The 18,990-nt window shown below is 41.6% G+C and overlaps 2 protein-coding genes across 7 annotated transcripts in view; one reads left to right on the top strand and one right to left on the bottom strand.

The window, feature by feature from the left end:
- LOC115129289 (CRACD-like protein) overlaps nucleotides 1–4,529 on the bottom strand; it is a 33,392-nt gene extending 28,863 nt beyond the window's left edge. For 4 of the 6 annotated variants that reach the window (XM_029659469.2, XM_029659470.2, XM_029659471.2 and 1 more), the window contains exon 1: nucleotides 765–1,041. Coding sequence is in view for 2 of the 6 variants with exons in the window: in XM_029659471.2 (XP_029515331.2) it covers nucleotides 765–799 (35 nt within the window). In the remaining 4 variants the exon portion in view is untranslated. Of the gene's footprint in view, nucleotides 1–764; nucleotides 1,042–4,343 lie in introns of those variants that run through there. The other 2 variants (XM_029659474.2, XM_029659473.2) reach the window with 1 other exon arrangement.
- Nucleotides 4,530–7,482: 2,953 nt separating this feature from the next.
- Nucleotides 7,483–13,689, top strand: ids (iduronate 2-sulfatase). Its single transcript, XM_029659468.2, has 9 exons — nucleotides 7,483–7,710; nucleotides 8,019–8,155; nucleotides 8,281–8,458; nucleotides 8,959–9,047; nucleotides 9,332–9,532; nucleotides 9,879–10,049; nucleotides 10,305–10,431; nucleotides 10,766–10,933; nucleotides 11,668–13,689. The coding sequence occupies exons 1-9, from the start codon at nucleotides 7,635–7,637 to the stop codon at nucleotides 12,195–12,197; spliced, it is 1,677 nt and encodes a 558-aa protein (XP_029515328.1). The 5' UTR covers nucleotides 7,483–7,634; the 3' UTR covers nucleotides 12,198–13,689.
- The last annotated feature ends 5,301 nt before the right edge of the window (nucleotides 13,690–18,990 follow it).

Genomic DNA, 18,990 nt, shown 5'->3' with positions numbered 1-18,990 from the left:
ACGTTGCAGGTGTTCCACACATCGGAGCCAAGCTGTTTACACTAGCATGTTATGTTTTGTCCTCATCTATACTGTATGTCATACATTCTCCATTTCTAAGTCCGTCTGTGTACAAGATGTCACATGAAGCCAGACTTCTGCTAAGAGGAACTTAGTTGGGACAGCTGACAGACACAAACCATGAAATGGATGTTTGGGATGTGGATGGATGTGAATAAACCGTGGCAGTCAGTTACTCACTCTGGGGGAGAAGTGCTGATCCCTTTCAGGCTGTTACTGTTAAGTGGGTCAGTTCACAGTTTAAGAAAAGGCTGCCTGGCTCTCTTTCTCACATTTTATCAATGAACTGAGTGAGGGGGTCAATAAAGCTTTTATTGTCTTCTTAATGTCTTGAGACGGAAGGATAAAGGGGGAGATGGTTCTTTAACACTGCGAATAAACAGCCCCTATACAGTGCATTTACAATCTAGTCCACGAGGCTACAACAGTGGTCTTAGTTACAAATTAACTATTTATTCATCTTTTTTGACTTGCCGAATCAATTCAGGCCTACTGTGTCCTAATATTAGGGTTCAGAATCAGAACATAACTATTGCCCTTCTCTAAAGACAGACATGTACATTAAGAAGACTGCCTGGGACAAATAGCATACATGACTATGTTCACTTCAGATAAATGCTCTGGCGATACATATTTCCCCTGTCTTCATACCTTGCCAGGATATCAAACAAGTTGAACCAGAAAAGCAGAGAGAACAGACTTACTTCTTTACTTGCAAGCAGCCGTAAAATCCAGCCATGGTTTCTAGTTGGGAATGTTCAAGAGAGCCAGCAGGCAGTACATCCTTTCCCAGCTTGTCTGAGTGATGGCGGCAAGTGGAAGAGTCCCTGTGCAAGCCCCAACTGCAACGTTAAAGGCCACCAGTCCACTACACACAAACACCCCTCTTCTTCATGTACATGAATTAAGACAGAACGGCAGAAAGACAACCATAACGACACAGAGCTAACTTTGAGGCTACCTGCCCTCCCTCCCTCCCAGTGACCTGCCTACAGTGAGAGGACACTAGTGTGAACTAACAGCCCGCCCCAAGCTACTTTTCCCACCCATCTCCACCCCCCTCCTCCCACTCCTTCCCCCGTCATTAGCCTAATCCCGAGCGGCAGCCTGCAGCTATTGTCTCAACCAGGCAGCTTACTTCCAGCCGATCTGACCCGTGTCTCTGTGATAATTAGATAGGGGGTGTCGTGAGGAGACATGAGGATTGTCCTGGCTAGGAACTCTATCCTATCCCCATCAGAAAAACAAAACAGCCCAACCAAGAGTACCACCCTGCCATAGAGTCTGAGTCAACACAGACAACAGATGTCTAAATCTTAACCTCTAACTATGGCTAACTATGGTTCAACCTTTGTGTCATTCATGTTGGGATGTCAATTCATATGCACGACTAAGTAGAAAATCAATATGGGCTACTGATCCACAGGTTGGATAATAATTATCAGAAAAACAGTCTAATTATCAGATAAACAGTACAAACCGGCATTATGTTACCAAACTTTGCATCTGCACTGTTCAAGTAAAATGTGTTTTTGTAACTTTTTCTGTGGGAATTGTTAACAGTTGTCCTTGTGCATAGAGTTGTATGGTTTGTTTAACTTTCCAATCAATGGATTTTGTTTCACATTTTAAAGTGAAAAATCTAAGTCACCATGGAATTGCCCAGAAGTATGTTATGGCAGAATGCTAACTTGTGCAAAACAATAAACCTTTTACTACAACAATAGTCAAATTAAACAAATGCAACGTTTTACTCATGAATAACTCAAGTCAGTCTGAAAGTTTTTAACTGAACATCTCTATGTGAGATCGGGGTCTGAAGGATTTGGTAAAGCTGGATCAGAATACAACCAAAATGGCCAGAACTGCTTGGAATCTATCCAAGTGGAGCCATTTTCCTAGGAAGAAAGAATGTGTTCACGTAAACAATCCACTGAAACTCTATTAGCTCCAGACCTCTGAGACTCCATTTCAAAATGAAATATTTCCCTCATCCTGAAAGTGTAAACACATTAGAAGCCTGTGTCACAGAGAGTAACCACAGCACTACCATAGCGTTTACTCTACTTAATGACATTCCAAAGGAATATGACTTGGGTGATAACAAATAATTGATCAAATACATCATTAGAATCAATAGACTTAGCTTATCAACTCAATGTATACAATCTGGTGTCTTCTATACACCGACAGCAATCATTATCTTAGTAATGAAACATCCAGACAGACTACCAGTCACAGAGTAGATCATCACACACAGGAAATCTCAATTCATACAAACTATATGTGGACTCATTTCAAAAACACATGGCAGTTTTACTCCTGGATTTTTTTTGTGGTATTTCCTGAACCATTTTTAAACTGCCCCCACAGAAACCCACTGCTTTGCTCAGAACTGAGAAAGTAAAGCAGCTAACGATGGTGAGAAGGACATGAGATCATTTCTCAGTGCAAATGCAAATATCAAGCATTGTGATTGTCCTCAACTTTGTGGTTTACCAAGATACTGTAGTTGAAATTCAGAGTAAAATAACACTGATTTTAACTATAGTTACTTATATAAAGATGAATTCTGAAGAATTAAATATTTGCCCATGATTGAGCAGGAGGCCCTTTCCCCCCTGATCTCTTGAATCCCTCATCCCCTCAACAGTTTTCTCTGACTCGGGTTTCTTTAGATAACCCCTGCAGAGTACTGTTTCTTTTCTTTACAAAGCGCTCGGAATTCCTGCTCACATCTGGGACACATCTTCTACGAGCAGCGATCTCTCTGGCTCTAATCAACTCCAATTAAGGCCATGTATGCAGCAGAACTGTAAATAACAAAAACATTATACTGTAGAACTGAGCTAGTGAGCTAGCGATGCTGGGTGGGAGGCTGAGGCTGAATGTGTCACAGACAGACAGGGATGTCTATACAGCAGCAACAACAACACACCAGGTCTGGCCTGGTTCTCTTCTCATGGTGCTGGAAACCTTTTAGAGCTGACCCTTGAAACGACCCACTCTGCTCTCCCACTCTCCACGTGAAAAGGGATCCTGCTGGGTTTTACTGCTAGATTAAACTGCTAAAGGCCCTCTAGTCTGCCTTTAACCGACAGTTGTTGCTGTTTTCACAAGGCATTCCTTCCATTCCAAATCATTTGCTCCACAGCATGTGTGAGCCTTAAGGGCACATGAGAAGGTATTTATCTGAAGGGTTTAATTGCATGGTGATAATCAACTAATTGTGCTTTTAAAAAATGGTTTAAGTGTTGTGCTCTTAGTGATATCCTCTATTGAAAACATGGAATTAGTGCCATGGCTCAATCTGGTTGGTCCTACTGGTCGAATGGGTGTGGTTGAGAACTGACCCCTATTAAAAACTTTGTGGACCAGCTGCCAAAGCCAATACACTTTCTTCATGCCATTATGTTCAGAAATAATGCCATATATCGTTGTTAGAAAAACTAATCAAAACGTCACGCCAGGGTAAGCCTACATGAGACACAGACCTTATTTTAAGTGTTTCTAAAATCCCCTATGGGAAAATGAATGGTGGAAAAACGATTGGAACCATTTATTTTTATTGCTGAGTCGGTGGTTGTGTTTGATTAAGGTTTTATTCAAAAGTATGGATTTCAGCAAACAAAGGCATGCTACAACAGAGGTCAAACATAGGTACATGATAAGGGTTTAAGAATGTACATTCTTTAAGTATCATGTAAAGGGACTCTGAGTCAGAGGTTCGTGAATTAAAAAAGTTATGTTTTACCTCTGGTAGCCTATGCGCTCAACTCTGTAGAGGAGTTGAGGTACTTGGCAATAGTGAACAGCATTTTATATCCCTAAAATGGGGCGTTATTTGTATTCTAATAAGGAATGTCAAGTTATTCATGGACAGATCATACCAGATAGCTATTGGCAATAAGCAACTGGACTAACTGGACTAAATTGACCACAGCCTATTGAAACAGCAAAAACACTCATCACCATTATCCTTATGTGTTGCAATAATAGGATATTGTAAAAAATGTTTAAATAAAAGATTGTTTAAAATATATTTAAGAGGATAATGAGTCGCAAACTAAATATAACATCGAATTGTATGCCAGGAGATTCTTCAAATGAGGTATAATTCAATAACAACGCTTCGGTGAAGTTGAAGAAACCATCAACTGAATTCAACAGGCTTTTTGCGAATCTAACACAAAGCAAAATAGAAAACTGGAGCGAACCATATGGAAGCTTCGCATCAATCAAACAATTGTCTCTAAGTTCGTCTTGAAGAAAATGGTACTTACAAACTGAGTTATATATTTCAGAGTACGCAGTCATCCATCAAAGTCAAGAAGACCTCGGTGATTTGTGATGATTAGATCTGGCCCATTGAAGTCTCGTGTCTTCAACTAGCCTGCAGAAGCACTGGAGTACCGCCCATGCCGTCCGCGAGAAAGTCGACGAGTTGTGTGCACCAGTTGACTCACTGGGAATTTTCTTTAGATAAATATCAACTGTAAAATTAACCAAACAATTTAATCAAACAGTATCAGTCAAAGATGCAACATTTTCAAGTGTACTGTCCCCTAGCGTCCCTAGCTATTGCTTTTTGTATGATTTGTGTCTCAATTCCATCTGTATTTTAAAAAAAAAATCTTTACGGATTTTCTGGTCAAATAATTTTATGTCCATAGAAAATCAGTGTTTGACTCGGACTGAAATAGTTGCGGGTACTCAATTTGGGTGCTGGTACTGTTTATATAAGTGCAGGAGCTCGACAGTACTTTTGAGCTAATATTCTATAAATGGTACAGGTACCGTAGTCAGCTCCAGTGAGCTCCTGCCCAAATCAAACACCGTGTATAATCTGTGCTGGGGAACTAGGAGAATTGATGGGAAAATATATGGCCAGCAATGCTCTCTAGTGGTAGTTTTTTGTACGGATCTTAAATGATTCTGGCTTAAAATTTGACAAACCTATGCATTATACAAGTTGACCAAACACCAATTCTATGATGATTTTATTTGGAAACTAGATAGAATACATGTATTCTACATTTAGATGTTAGCAATTTGGCATAGTATTTTATCCAAAGAGACTAACATGCAGTTAAACTAAGTCCAACTAAACAACCACACATCAGTCATTGCAAATAGCTTGAAAGAGATGGAGATATTTTCACCATAGGCAGACTCAAAGACAGGTGGTAAAGGCCTACAGTAGGGGGAAAAGTACGAGAAAGTGGTAGGAAGTAGGATCTGGCAACAACGTCACTGGAATAGTCACCCCCGGACTCTTCAATAACCCTGGCTTTTGAACCATTGAGATCTGGCAACGACTCATTGGAATAGTCACCCCCGGACTCTTTAATAACCCTGGCTTTTGAACCATTGAGATCTGGCAACGACTCATTGGAATAGTCACCCCCGGACTCTTTAATAACCCTGGCTTTTGAACCATTGAGATCTGGCAACGACTCATTGGAATAGTCACCCCCGGACTCTTTAATAACCCTGGCTTTTGAACCATTGAGATCTGGCCATGCCGGTGGTGCCCATGTCCATTATATCATAGGTGCAAACATTTTTGTCCCTGGCATTGTAGGCTGAAATCCCACCTGAAAAGACATAGACAATAGATTTTTGCCATGGTATGCATGCATTCGCAAACATAACAAACATGCAACTCGTTATTTCTATCCAGTGGTGTAAAGTACTTAAGTAGTTTTTGGGGGGTATCTGTACTTTATTATTTATATTTTTCCAACTTTTATTTCACTACATTCCCAAAGAAAATACAATTTTCCCTGACACCCAAAAGTACCTTTTACATTTGGACAGGAAAATGGTCTAAATTCACACACTTATCAAGAGAACATCCCTGGGATCCCTACTGCCTCTGGTCTGGTGGACTCACTAAACACAAATGCTTCGTTTGTAAATTATGTCTGAGTGATGGAGTGTGCCCCTGGCTATCTGCCAGTAAAAATGTTAATAAATACAATTGTGCCTTCTGGCTTGCTAAATATAAGGAATTTGAAATGGTTTATACTTTTGATACTTAAGTACATTTTAGCAATTCCATTTACGTTTGATACTTAAGTAGGCCTATATTTAAAACCAAATACTTTTAGACTTTCACTCTAGTTATTTTCTATTAAGGTATCTTTACTTTTACTCATGTATGACAATTGAGTACTTTTTCCAGCACTGCTTCTATCAAACTATAGAGTAGAGTTGTGGGTGAGACACACCTTTCAGCTGGTGCTCCTTGGGCCATGCTGGGAATTTCGCCTGGATCCTACGGAAAGAAAATGTTTATAAATCAATCAAACCACTTTTTTAATGCTTTCCTAAAATACAATTCAAGTCACTGATTATAGCATCACTGCAATTCAAAATCATGAAATGTTGTGTTTCTAGCTCCATGGAGCAATTATCAAATGTAATGTAATATGAATGAATAGCCTCCTGAAAAGAAGAATAGGAAGACGCTATTAAAACCTGTCAGATTTAAACAGAAATCCCCTTGGTAAAATCTGCTTCCTTATTCTCACACAATCAACAACATATGCACACAAGTCAACCTACATCAGCCCGAAGCCGTTCCCATTGTCTTCCCAGCCATGGTCCAAATTAATTATGTGGTAAATGGAGGTGAAAACGCTTTTCGTGCAAAAGTTGACACAATAACCATCATATCGACTTCAATTTTGAGTCTCGTGATGATATGGTGTGTGGTCCTCCCACTACGACCCGGGAAACCATGCAGTTTATTAGGCTACAGATAAAATAAATGATGATGAACTTCACAGGGTGGTGAAAGTGCACGATGATTGCGCTTGATGCTACTTTCCAATAGCCTATCAAGGGTCTTATTCTGTTGACATGATCATCGATGCTTGACTGCCGTTTGACAAATACAAATATTGTCCGCCTTATCCATAATAATCTCTTCATGTAGAAGAACCTACATGAAGATCCTAGAAGAGCACTGCATCTGCGAGCTGTTGACACATTTGCGATGTGTTTTTGTGACAAAACTATCCATAGAGTGGAAAATGCGATGGAAACACATTGCACTTGAGCTTTTTATTCCGTCCATGAACAGTTAAGCGAAAAAGTACATTGCGTACATTACGTCATCATTCACTGATTTGTAACTGCAACAGGTCCATTTTGTGGAAACATACCACTGATGGGAAAATGCCAAATGTGTTATGCGGATTCTAGAATATTCGCATGGAAATCTGTCGCCAATTGGATGGATGGAAAGGTAGCTACTCACTGATTTTATTTGTATAGAATACATTTGTGCATATTGAAAATGATAGGAATACCTGTCAACTACATAAATAAAGGCGGGGCGTCTAGGTTTCAGAGCATGACGTAGACTTTCCAACGACCAATGGAAATAGAAAGAGGGGAGGTCCTTTCACCAGGAAGGTATTTCAGCAGACACGATGCGATCAATGTTTTGACACAGTCATTAGTTGTCGCGTGTGTATATATGTCCATGCACTACCGTTATAGACCACGCACGAGCTTCATTAGCTTACAATTGTTTTAGCTTGGCGAAGCTGTGTTGCCTCACGATGTCTCTGTCTGTCCATAAATGGTTTTGCGTCCTGATTCTGTGTATGTTCTCTCATGACGTTGTTGCAAAAACAGGTAACTCACTTTTCAAAAACCTTTTATAGTAAGTCACTTCTTGTTGATGTTGAGTTTCTGTGAGAACGTATTATTGATCAGTAACATTGTTACAACTTTAGTCATGTTGCCCAATGTATGGCGTTCGTTCAAAGCTTGCTACGTTGTAGCTGATTTTTAAGGCGGGGCAATTATGGCTTCCAAATTCTGATATTTTGCGAAATACCTGATCTGATTGGTCAATAACAATTTTAGTGGCGATTGAATCAGAATTGGGCTGCCTGTGTTAACGCAGCCATTGTAACCTTGACTAATATTTTTTTCTTTAGATAGGCGCAATGTTCTCTTCATCATGGCTGACGATTTGAGACCAACATTAGGATGCTACGGGGATCCTATTGTAAAGTCACCAAACATTGATCAACTTGCCTCTAAAAGTAATGTCTTTCTCAACGCATATGCCCAGGTAGTCCTACAACTAAGTGATTTAACGCTGTAGCGCTGCCTATTTTAGTTGGCAAATCATTTTCTACCAGTGATTGTAACTATATAGACAAAATGGCACAGTAATTTCTCTCATTCAATTTGTAGCAAGCAGTGTGTGCACCAAGTCGGACCTCCTTACTAACAAGTCGTAGACCTGACACAACCCGGTTATATGACTTTAACTCCTACTGGAGAGTGCATGCGGGGAACTACACCACTCTCCCTCAGTACTTCAAGTCAAAGGGCTACACCACCATGTCGGTTGGAAAGGTTTTTCACCCAGGTAAAAGGATCCTAGACATTTTGTCAGCAGGTTGACATTTTATTGGGATGAATCTATTCCTGAAGGCTGAGTGGTTTCTACTTGATGGGCCAGACGCAAAGTCAAAATTGGCTATATAGTTTTTAAAAAATGCATTCACAAATGTTTGTTTTGGTCCTAATTGAAAGTTGGGTGTAAAGTTAGCAGTGTGTTTAGTTTTCAAATCTTACTTTGTGGCTAGTGACCAACCAACAGAGCTGCCGCCAGGACAGGATTCATCCCAATAAATGCCGACCTGCCGTTTGTCTTAGACCTACTTAATGTTATTGGTTGGTGAATTCTTAGTCTACATTATAAAATTAATTAACAATTATCTTCTGTGCTTCTGTGTTCCATGTTTTAAAACCCCTTATTGCACAAAATAAGCAACATCTCTTGTCATGTGACGTGAATCTATCAAATTGCCAGAGGCTGTTTCCCATGTCGTCTTAATACTAATATCGCTGTGTTTTGTGCTGAAGGCATAGCCTCTAATCACTCGGATGATTACCCGTACAGCTGGTCTGTACCTCCTTATCATCCTCCCTCTTTCAAGTATGAAAATATGAAGGTCAGTGTTTGTCTTGACTGCTGCCATAACTCCATGGTCTACAGAGGCTTTAGCCATATGGCTTAAATGATGTCAGTATACTGAATAGTCTATTTACTTTAGTGAATGGATTCCATTCAGTAGACATTAATTTTAAGAAATTGCTACAGGTGCTTATGCATGTTATCTGATTTCAGCCCTCTGTATGTATAGTTTAACTGCCTAATGTAAATGTTTCTCATGCATTTAAAACGATTCCGAAGAGTTTAATGTTTAGCATGAATGAAATGTACTGCTTTGTTTAGGTTTGCAAGGGCAGTGATGGCAAACTGCATGCCAACCTGTTGTGCTCAGTTAATGTGTCTGAAACCCCTCTTGGGACACTGCCAGACATGGAGAGCACAGAGGAGGCCATCAGGCTGCTCAAGTCCACAAGGGATTCTGGCAAGAACTTCTTTCTGGCTGTTGGATTCCACAAACCTCACATTCCCTTCAGAATCCCACAGGTACTGCAGCTGCCTGACTTACTTCACCGTAACACCAGGAGTGGTTAAACCAGGGTTTTCCATACTCGGTCCTCAGATCCCAAGTGGTGCACGTTTTTGCTCTACACTGCTAACTCAAATCAACTAATCAAGCTTTGATAATTTGGATCAGCTGTGTAGTGTTAAGGTAAAAAACTAAACGTTCACTCCTTGGAGTCCTGAGGACGGAGTTTGGAATACGCTGGGTTAAACCATGATGTAGATGAGCAATAAATGTAGATGGTATGATTTGTAACATACTGATGAAACTGCCTTGGCACTTGTAAACTGTAATTTCGTTCTTCAATGGCCTAACTCTGTGTATTAGGACTTCTTGACACTCTATCCCCTGGATAAGATGAGCCTGCCTCCAGACCCTGACGTTCCTAAAGGCCTCCCCAGCGTGGCCTACAATCCCTGGACTGACATCAGGAAAAGGGAAGATGTCCACGCTCTAAACATCAGCTTCCCATATGGGCCGATCCCAAAAGATTTCCAGGTTGGTTTGGTATCCGTTCATTATTTGTAGGCGCAAGGTATCTATTCTATATGGTTTTTAATGTGGCTGTAGATGGTTGAAGCACAACTGGTGGATTTCTTTCCTTCCAATCTGTTACATGAGGTGATATGATGCAGATGCATGTTGAACTATCTAAACATTCTTACAGAAACCTACAGGTAGAAGCAGCATATTATACTACAGCAGGTTGCATACTGTCATGTATTATTGATATACCATAAATGTTGGCTTCAGCTCCAGATTCAACAGCACTATTATGCATCTGTGTCATACATGGACTCCCAAGTGGGTCGGTTGTTGAATACTCTGGATTATCTTGGCCTGGCTGAAGACACTGTTGTGGTCTTTACATCTGACCATGGTACGTCAATTCTTCCTTCTGTTTCAATACGTTATGTACTGTAGAGATGTGAAATCTGCTGCATGCATCAAACTGCTGTCTAGCCTATAATAGTTTGTCAATGGGTACGTTTCTTGTGTAGTTTGTCCACTAGATGGGGCTGTGACAACACAAATTCTGCCTTTACACTCCTGAGTTGACAGACTTCACCAGCCTCAAGCTTGGATCCCTTCATACCTTATGTTAACTTGACTAGGAACTGTTTAAGCATGTTGTATAGCGATAATTAAATGTTAGTCTTGTTTAAATATGTTGTTTGGGTATGTATTTGTAATAGGAGTAATTTCTCTTACAGGCTGGTCACTTGGGGAGCATGGAGAATGGGCCAAATACAGCAACTTTGACGTGGCCACTCGCATTCCACTAATGTTCTACGTAGCAGGTGTGACTGCAGTCCGTCCTTGGCCAGAGACCTTCCCTTACATTAATGTGTTTGGCCCAACACTGCATCGCTTCACACGAGGTATACTATACACTCCTATAGTCAATAACTAGTTTTCATTCCTCGTGCACTTTTTATCACTGATCTGGCAAGATGTGGTGATGATGAAGGCAGTGTGGTGGAAACCGATCCAGTTTTTTTTCTTCCCATCAGTGGTAGTGAAGGAGAGGAAGCCATTAGGAAGATTGAATTGCATACTCCTTGCGTCTTCTCCTCTTGTCTTCACAAAACCCATTGGTGGAGGCAGAGGGGAGGGACCTCTGGCGTTGTCATCCAATGGGTTCTGAGAAGGATAGGACGTGAGGAGTATGTCAATGGACTGCTTTTAGACAGGTATCTCAATTCTGCTAAAAAAAAAATCAGGACTTGGTCTTTTGACTTATCAGGTCAGCCCTGGAAAAAGAGCTGATGTGAAAAGACCTACTGTGGTTGGTCAGAAGACCTATTAGTGAAAACGATTTTTTTGGGCTGGCTGTGTAAATGCAGCCCTTGAGACACTATTTTATTCTCTCTGCAAGTCATTCTCCCAGGACAGATTGCAGGAAGTTTGTGCTCCACTATGTCTACACAATACTGAGATTTTTCCACTAATTGGGCTTTTGATCAATCACATCTTTTTCAGTGTTTTTCTCTTTGGTGAAAAATATCAGCATTAGGCTGCCTGTAAATGCAGCCTATGTAACATTGTTATTCCCCATATAATGTAGTAGACTATCGGTTGTGGGGCTGTGACTCACACTACCTCTTCTCCACAGGAGGAACAGTGAGCAACGTGAACGAGCTGCTCGATATCTTCCCCACTGTGTCTGTCCTGGCTGGGCTGAAGCCCCCGCTCCCCTGTCCCGACAACTCCTTTGACGTGGAGCTCTGCACCGAGGGACACGACCTGGCCTACACCTTCAACAACGACGACAACCGCAAGAAGTCTGAGGCCATTGCCTTCAGCCAGTACCCCCGGCCCGCCGACACCCCCCAGGAAAACTCCGACCTGCCCGACCTGAAGGACATCCGGATAATGGGCTATTCTATGCGCTCCTGGGACTATCGCTTCACCGTGTGGGCGGGCTTCGACCCAGCTAGCTTCCAGGCTAACCTGTCAGACGTGCATGGTGGGGAGCTGTACCTCCTGGAGGAAGACCCAGGCCAGGACCACAACCTGTACAACACCTCTGAGCACAGCCTGCTGCTCTGCAAGCTGGGCCTGGGCCAGCAGCCCTGGGCACAGACCCTCAAACAACACCTCCTATACCTCACTGCAGGGAATAAATCTAAAGGGATGGCATGATGCTTTGTGTAATGAACTATTTTGCTGTGTTCATAAGGGATGTTTCCATTCTAGGCAAGTGCCTATATCTAGATTGTTTCAGCTTCTATTGGCACTTTAGGTTTTTAGGTGTAATCCTTGTCTTAGCAGTTCAGGTTTCTGAATGTTGATGGTGAATTTCAATGGCAAGAATTTGACACCAGCTCTAAATCGAACCTAACAACTCCAATAGATCCCTGTTCACTGGTTATCAGTATGTTAGTTTGAGATCAGACTTATTTTTCAAGCATAAGGGAATGTACTGTAACAAACTGATGGTGAAATGTGTATTTATATAGGGAAAGATCATTAGGGCCAACATGGAGGTGTTGGTGAACATGCTGTACTGTAAAACTATCCACGTTCATATTTTGCACAAAGATTTTTTTTTTTATATGTTTATATGTACAAAATGTATCTAAATAAGCATGTTTTTTGGGGGGGGATAATCTTGTCAATGTACAGTAGAAGGAAAATACTGGTCCTCATGGAGGATCCACCCCAGTGTGTTCAGGGCCAGCAGACAGGCTTCATTGCCAGCTGGGCTGGAAAATTCCATTGTTTTTTGCAGTCTGAACGTGAGGTCAGGCCAGTTGGAGATGGATCCATGGGCTGATTGAAGCTTCTTTTAATTGCTTGCGCCGAAGGGGAATTGCATTTGTGCTCAAACTTTATCTGTGATTTTAATTCTCTTTCAACTCCTGTTTCCAAGTTCTGCTAGAAAATGTTCCCCATTTAGGTTCCTTCCCCTGTGAATGAGGCAGCGTCTTTCGGCTCCCAGACAGTGTTATCTGGAGAGAATGTGTTCCTTCCCCTGTGAATGAGGCAGCGTCTTTCGGCTCCCAGACAGTGTTATCTGGAGAGAATGTGTTCCTTCCCCTGTGAATGAGGCAGCGTCTTTCGGCTCCCAGACAGTGTTATCTGGAGAGAATGTGTTCCTTCCCCTGTGAATGAGGCAGCGTCTTTCGGCTCCCAGACAGTGTTATCTGGAGAGAATGTGTTCCTTCCCCTGTGAATGAGGCAGCGTCTTTCGGCTCCCAGACAGTGTTATCTGGAGAGAATGTGTTCCTTCCCCTGTGAATGAGGCAGCGTCTTTCGGCTCCCAGACAGTGTTATCTGGAGAGAATGTGCAACTCCTCAAACATATTGTCCAAAAATAATTATTCTTACCACTCAACTAGTCCTATCTATACAAATGTGTATTCTTCACTACTTCTTTCATAAGAGTGGATCTACTGAAGTAAGGTAGTGTGTACACTCAAATTGGTTAATTTGACTTTAATCTTTAATCTGTCAGGCACTGACACTCAACCTTGAGTTGCAGCACTATCCTGATGTAATAGGACCGGGGAGTGCTTCATTGATTCACACAGGAATGTTATTCCCCTTAAGTAGACAATGTGACCTAACACTGATAGACGATGGACTTTAACCATGCAAACCTGTTAATATGATTAAACAAGGAATCAATGTGGATGTGGTAATGGGTCACTGCTTAAGATAATTATTACTTTGATACAACCATGTGACATCTGTGTGGTGAATGAATCTGTTACATCCAGGGTTGGTTTTGAAAATCGCATGCAGATTGGTCAGTTGTGTTTAGGAATCAATCCCCATTTGTTGGTATTTAACAAATCCATATCAAATTAGTGTCACTTTGTCTTGCTGATTCAGATGCCCCTTATTAGGGTACCGGGTAATGGCAATTTATTCATGAAAAAAATGCTTGATGACGATTAATGAATTGAGAATGTTGCTGAAAAACCGATCTTTGTTTTAGAAACGCAACTACCAGGTTGCAGCAGCAGGACCCTGCTGGAGGAGGGAGAGTAAAAGACTTGTATATCACCCCAATGTCAAACACATACAAGCCAGCTGGACTGTTAGGAACTAGTCTGACAACTATGGCAATCAGAGCGACTTGGAGATCATGAGCAGGCTCTCGCTCATAATGAAGTGCTCATTCTTTTAAACGCTGCCGGTCTCCACAGTCTGGTATTGAGATTGGTTATGGCTCACAGCAACTATTCAAAACAACTGGCCTACACCAGCAATTCAATATGAACTCAGATTTACAAAAATGCCCAATGTTATGATTGTGTATCTTATTTGTCTGTCCTTGCCTGCAGAATATGGTAATTAGAAACGATATTATTCCTCAAACTCAAAACGGCATTATACGTACAGTATGTATATTTGTTTGCATGAAATGACCTATGTCTCGAGGGCAAATGTGCCTTGTCCTTGTAGCTTGGCTGAGAGGAGCAGCTGGTAGACAGTGTTTTTCTCCAGAGGGTGTTGTACTGTAGGATATGGCTGGTAGACAGTGTTTTTCTCCAGAGGGTGTTGTACTGTAGGATATGGCTGGTAGACAGTGTTTTTCTCCAGAGGGTGTTGTACTGTAGGATATGGCTGGTAGACAGTGTTTATCTCCAGAGGGTGTTGTACTGTAGGATATGGCTGGTAGACAGTGTTTTTCTCCAGAGGGTGTTGTACTGTAGGATATGGCTGGTAGACAGTGTTTTTCTCCAGAGGGTGTTGTACTGTAGGATATGGCTGGTAGACAGTGTTTATCTCCAGAGGGTGTTGTACTGTAGGATATGGCTGGTAGACAGTGTTTATCTCCAGAGGATGTTGTACTGTAGGATATGGCTGGTAGACAGTGTTTATCTCCAGAGGGTGTTGTACTGTAGGATATGGCTGGTAGACAGTGTTTTTCTCCAGAGGGTGTTGTACTGTAGGATATGGCTGGTAGACAGTGTTTTTCTCCAGAGGGTGTTGTACTGTAGGATATGGCTGGTAGACAGTGTTTTTCTCCAGAGGGTGTTGTACTGTAGGATATGGCTGGTAGACAGTGTTTTTCTCCAGAGGGTGTTGTACTGTAGGATATGGCTGGTAGACAGTGTTTCTCTCCAGAGGGTGTTGTACTGTAGGATATGGCTGGTAGACAGTGTTTATCTCCAGAGGGTGTTGTACTGTAGGATATGGCTGGTAGACAGTGTTTTTCTCCAGAGGGTGTTGTACTGTAGGATATGGCTGGTAGACAGTGTTTATCTCCAGAGGGTGTTGTACTGTAGGATATGGCTGGTAGACAGTGTTTATCTCCAGAGGGTGTTGTACTGTAGGATATGGCTGGTAGACAGTGTTTATCTCCAGAGGGTGTTGTACTGTAGGATATGGCTGGTAGACAGTGTTTTTCTCCAGAGGGTGTTGTACTGTAGGATATGGTTGGTAGACAGTGTTTCTCTCCAGAGGGTGTTGTACTGTAGGATATGGCTGGTAGACAGTGTTTCTCTCCAGAGGGTGTTGTACTGTAGGATATGGTTGGTAGACAGTGTTTCTCTCCAGAGGGTGTTGTACTGTAGGATATGGTTGGTAGACAGTGTTTCTCTCCAGAGGGTGTTGTACTGTAGGATATGGCTGGTAGACAGTGTTTATCTCCAGAGGGTGTTGTACTGTAGGATATGGCTGGTAGACAGTGTTTTTCTCCAGAGGGTGTTGTACTGTAGGATATGGTTGGTAGACAGTGTTTCTCTCCAGAGGGTGTTGTACTGTAGGATATGGCTGGTAGACAGTGTTTCTCTCCAGAGGGTGTTGTACTGTAGGATATGGTTGGTAGACAGTGTTTCTCTCCAGAGGGTGTTGTACTGTAGGATATGGCTGGTAGACAGTGTTTTTCTCCAGAGGGTGTTGTACTGTAGGATATGGCTGGTAGACAGTGTTTCTCTCCAGAGGGTGTTGTACTGTAGGATATGGCTGGTAGACAGTGTTTTTCTCCAGAGGGTGTTGTACTGTAGGATATGGCTGGTAGACAGTGTTTATCTCCAGAGGATGTTGTACTGTAGGATATGGCTGGTAGACAGTGTTTTTCTCCAGAGGGTGTTGTACTGTAGGATATGGCTGGTAGACAGTGTTTTTCTCCAGAGGGTGTTGTACTGTAGGATATGGCTGGTAGACAGTGTTTTTCTCCAGAGGGTGTTGTACTGTAGGATATGGCTGGTAGACAGTGTTTTTCTCCAGAGGGTGTTGTACTGTAGGATATGGCTGGTAGACAGTGTTTCTCTCCAGAGGGTGTTGTACTGTAGGATATGGTTGGTAGACAGCAGTGCTCCAGTGAATGGTGTGGCAGATATTACAGCCCAGGATCTGATGCCCTCCATCTGGCCTAGTGAGGCAGAGCGCCAGCCAGGCCAGCAGAGAGTCTATGCCCCCCTCCTCCCCTCCCTTTTCACCACCCTCTCTCCTGGCACAGTGAAGCTGAGATGTAGCCCACAGCCAGAGCAGAGGACTATCTCAGTAGTGATCATGTTGACAGCTGTGTTTAACAGAGCCGTCTGGGATAGGAGACAAGTGGTCACTACTATGCTCTCAACATACAGTAGCAATAAGGGGATATTTCAGTGTTGATAATGGATGGCTTCCAAAAGCCCTTATACGTCTCAAAGAATACAATGCTTTTGTTGTAAGATTTTATTTATTTATGTATATATATATATATATCCTGAACAAAAATGTAAAGGCAACATTCTACAATTTCAAAGGATTTATGGAGTTATAGTTCATGTAAGGAATTCATGTCAGTCAATTGAAATAAATTCATTAGGCCCTAATCTATGGATTTCACATGACAGGGAAGGGGCGCAGCCATGGGAGGGCATAGCGTTTTTCCCTAAAAAGGGCTTTATTACAGACAGAAATACTCCTTAGCCCCCCCACACACCACACACACACACACAATTCCCTAAAACAATGTTGGAGGTGGCTTATGGTAGAGAAAACAACATTACATTCTCTGGCAACATCTGCAGTCAGCATGCCAATTGCACAGTCCCTCAATTTGAGACATCTGTGGCATTGTGTTGTGTGACAAAAAAACTCCACTTACACTATTGTACTGGTCAGTCCTTTAAATAGACCTACTATCTGTGACTCTTGTTTACCTGACTGTCTGTGTATTTAATAAGATTAACTTCAAAGATGCATAATTCATATTTTTTTTACCTCTTTTTCTACTGACAGCTGCCATATGTTTAATTTCAGTCATAAACATTTCCATGGAGATGCATTACAAAGTAAAACAGATCCAGAGTTGACGCTCCATGTGAAAACATATCAGACAATTACGTGAAGTTTCTAATGAAACCCTCTAAGATTTTCATACAAACATAATATTGCTGTCTGAAATTGTTATTCAAATGTGTGTGCCAATATCAATTAATATGCAAATGTATTTTTTTGTGGTGAATTTGCTATAGGTTTTATGAATAAAGATGACCCAATTTCCGAAACCTGTCGATCTACTTAAATGAATCGATTAATTGTATAGTTTCTACTAGGGTGCTATGTGAAAGCATCTCACTGGGCCTTAGGAACACTGGGAGGAAAGGTGTAAGATCACTTGAGGTGTAAGATCATTACCCCAAGGTTCAGTCCCTCCTCTCCTCCCTCTATCCTCAGCATGGTGATGTTGGGGTCTGTGCCCTTCAGACTGCCATCTGCTGTGATGTGCTGTAATCTCCGATGGTACAGGGCCATCTGTTTACGCTTTACCAAGTCAGAGAAGGAAGTGCTGGTGCAGGCAGGGTGCTAAAACAGGAATCATAACGACCTGAGTTAGAATGAGGACACTACTTCTGAAAAAACACTGTGGCTAATCATAATAATAATAATACTATGAGATTGTGGAATTAGAGGGAGATGCATCCCAGGGGCATTGCTAGATTGCTTAAATCACTCCAGCACATTAAGTATAATGAAATAGTTGTATATCACACTGCTTTAAAGGACAGCTAGTCGCTTCTGTCTTAAACATGCAATTAAAAGAGCTTTTGTGGTGGTGGAACTGAAAATTACAGCACAGCATTACAGCACATAGCCATGATGTAATTGGTGGAAATGCATGATTTATCTTAGCAGCAGCAGCTCAAGCACTTATCATCAAGGGAAGACTATCCAATATATTATTGAAAGAATGAAAGTACGGCTACAAAATATTATTTATACCATACACAGTTATTGTTCAGGAAAATAACATCCTAATGGGAGTAGAGAAATGTTTATATCAATTTGCAGCCTGTGATAAATGTCATCCCCTAAAGCTAAACTGAGGAGACTGATTTGCTCTTGTTAATTGGCCCAAACTCATTTGCATTATTCAGCTGAACATAAATACGTATTTTCTCCTTCAAGAAGAACATGTTTCCATTTCACTGCATGGTTTGGTGTTACTCATCTGTACAGTATATAGTCGTAATGTGACAGATAAGATATGCTTCCTTCTTCTCTGCCTGGTTGATGAGATAATACAGAAATGACTGATGGGAGATTTCATCTTCAATAAACAGGGGTCGAGGGTGAAAGGTTGATTGTGACTCATTAGTGACGGTAAGAGAAGTGTCTACACTGTGACAGGAACATAACTACTATCACCACCACCACTCTGAGAATAACATAGTGAACCTGAAGGGACTGGTGTTCATTATCTGTTCCTCTGAGTGGATGCTGTTTGATCTGGTGGGATCTGGTTCTATCTCAGATATAATTGCCATTGGTGCAACATGACCTTGTGCTCATCCATTTAGGCCCATTCCCCTTTTAATATTTTAGGAATCCTTTAAAAACATATTATCCATGCTGGTGAATACCAGAGTTCATCCTCTAAGCAGGCTTGCCCAGAGGGGACAATTATCAAGCAGACACTTTACATTTTCTCTGCTTCTATGCTGGAGGTGTCTCCCTTTTGCAATTTAAACCAGATAGATTTTGATTAACT

The sequence above is a fragment of the Oncorhynchus nerka genome, linkage group LG5 (genome assembly GCF_034236695.1).
Source record: "Oncorhynchus nerka isolate Pitt River linkage group LG5, Oner_Uvic_2.0, whole genome shotgun sequence".
NCBI classification, from domain to species: domain Eukaryota; kingdom Metazoa; phylum Chordata; class Actinopteri; order Salmoniformes; family Salmonidae; genus Oncorhynchus; species Oncorhynchus nerka.
This window is presented reverse-complemented; position numbering and strand designations above follow the sequence as displayed.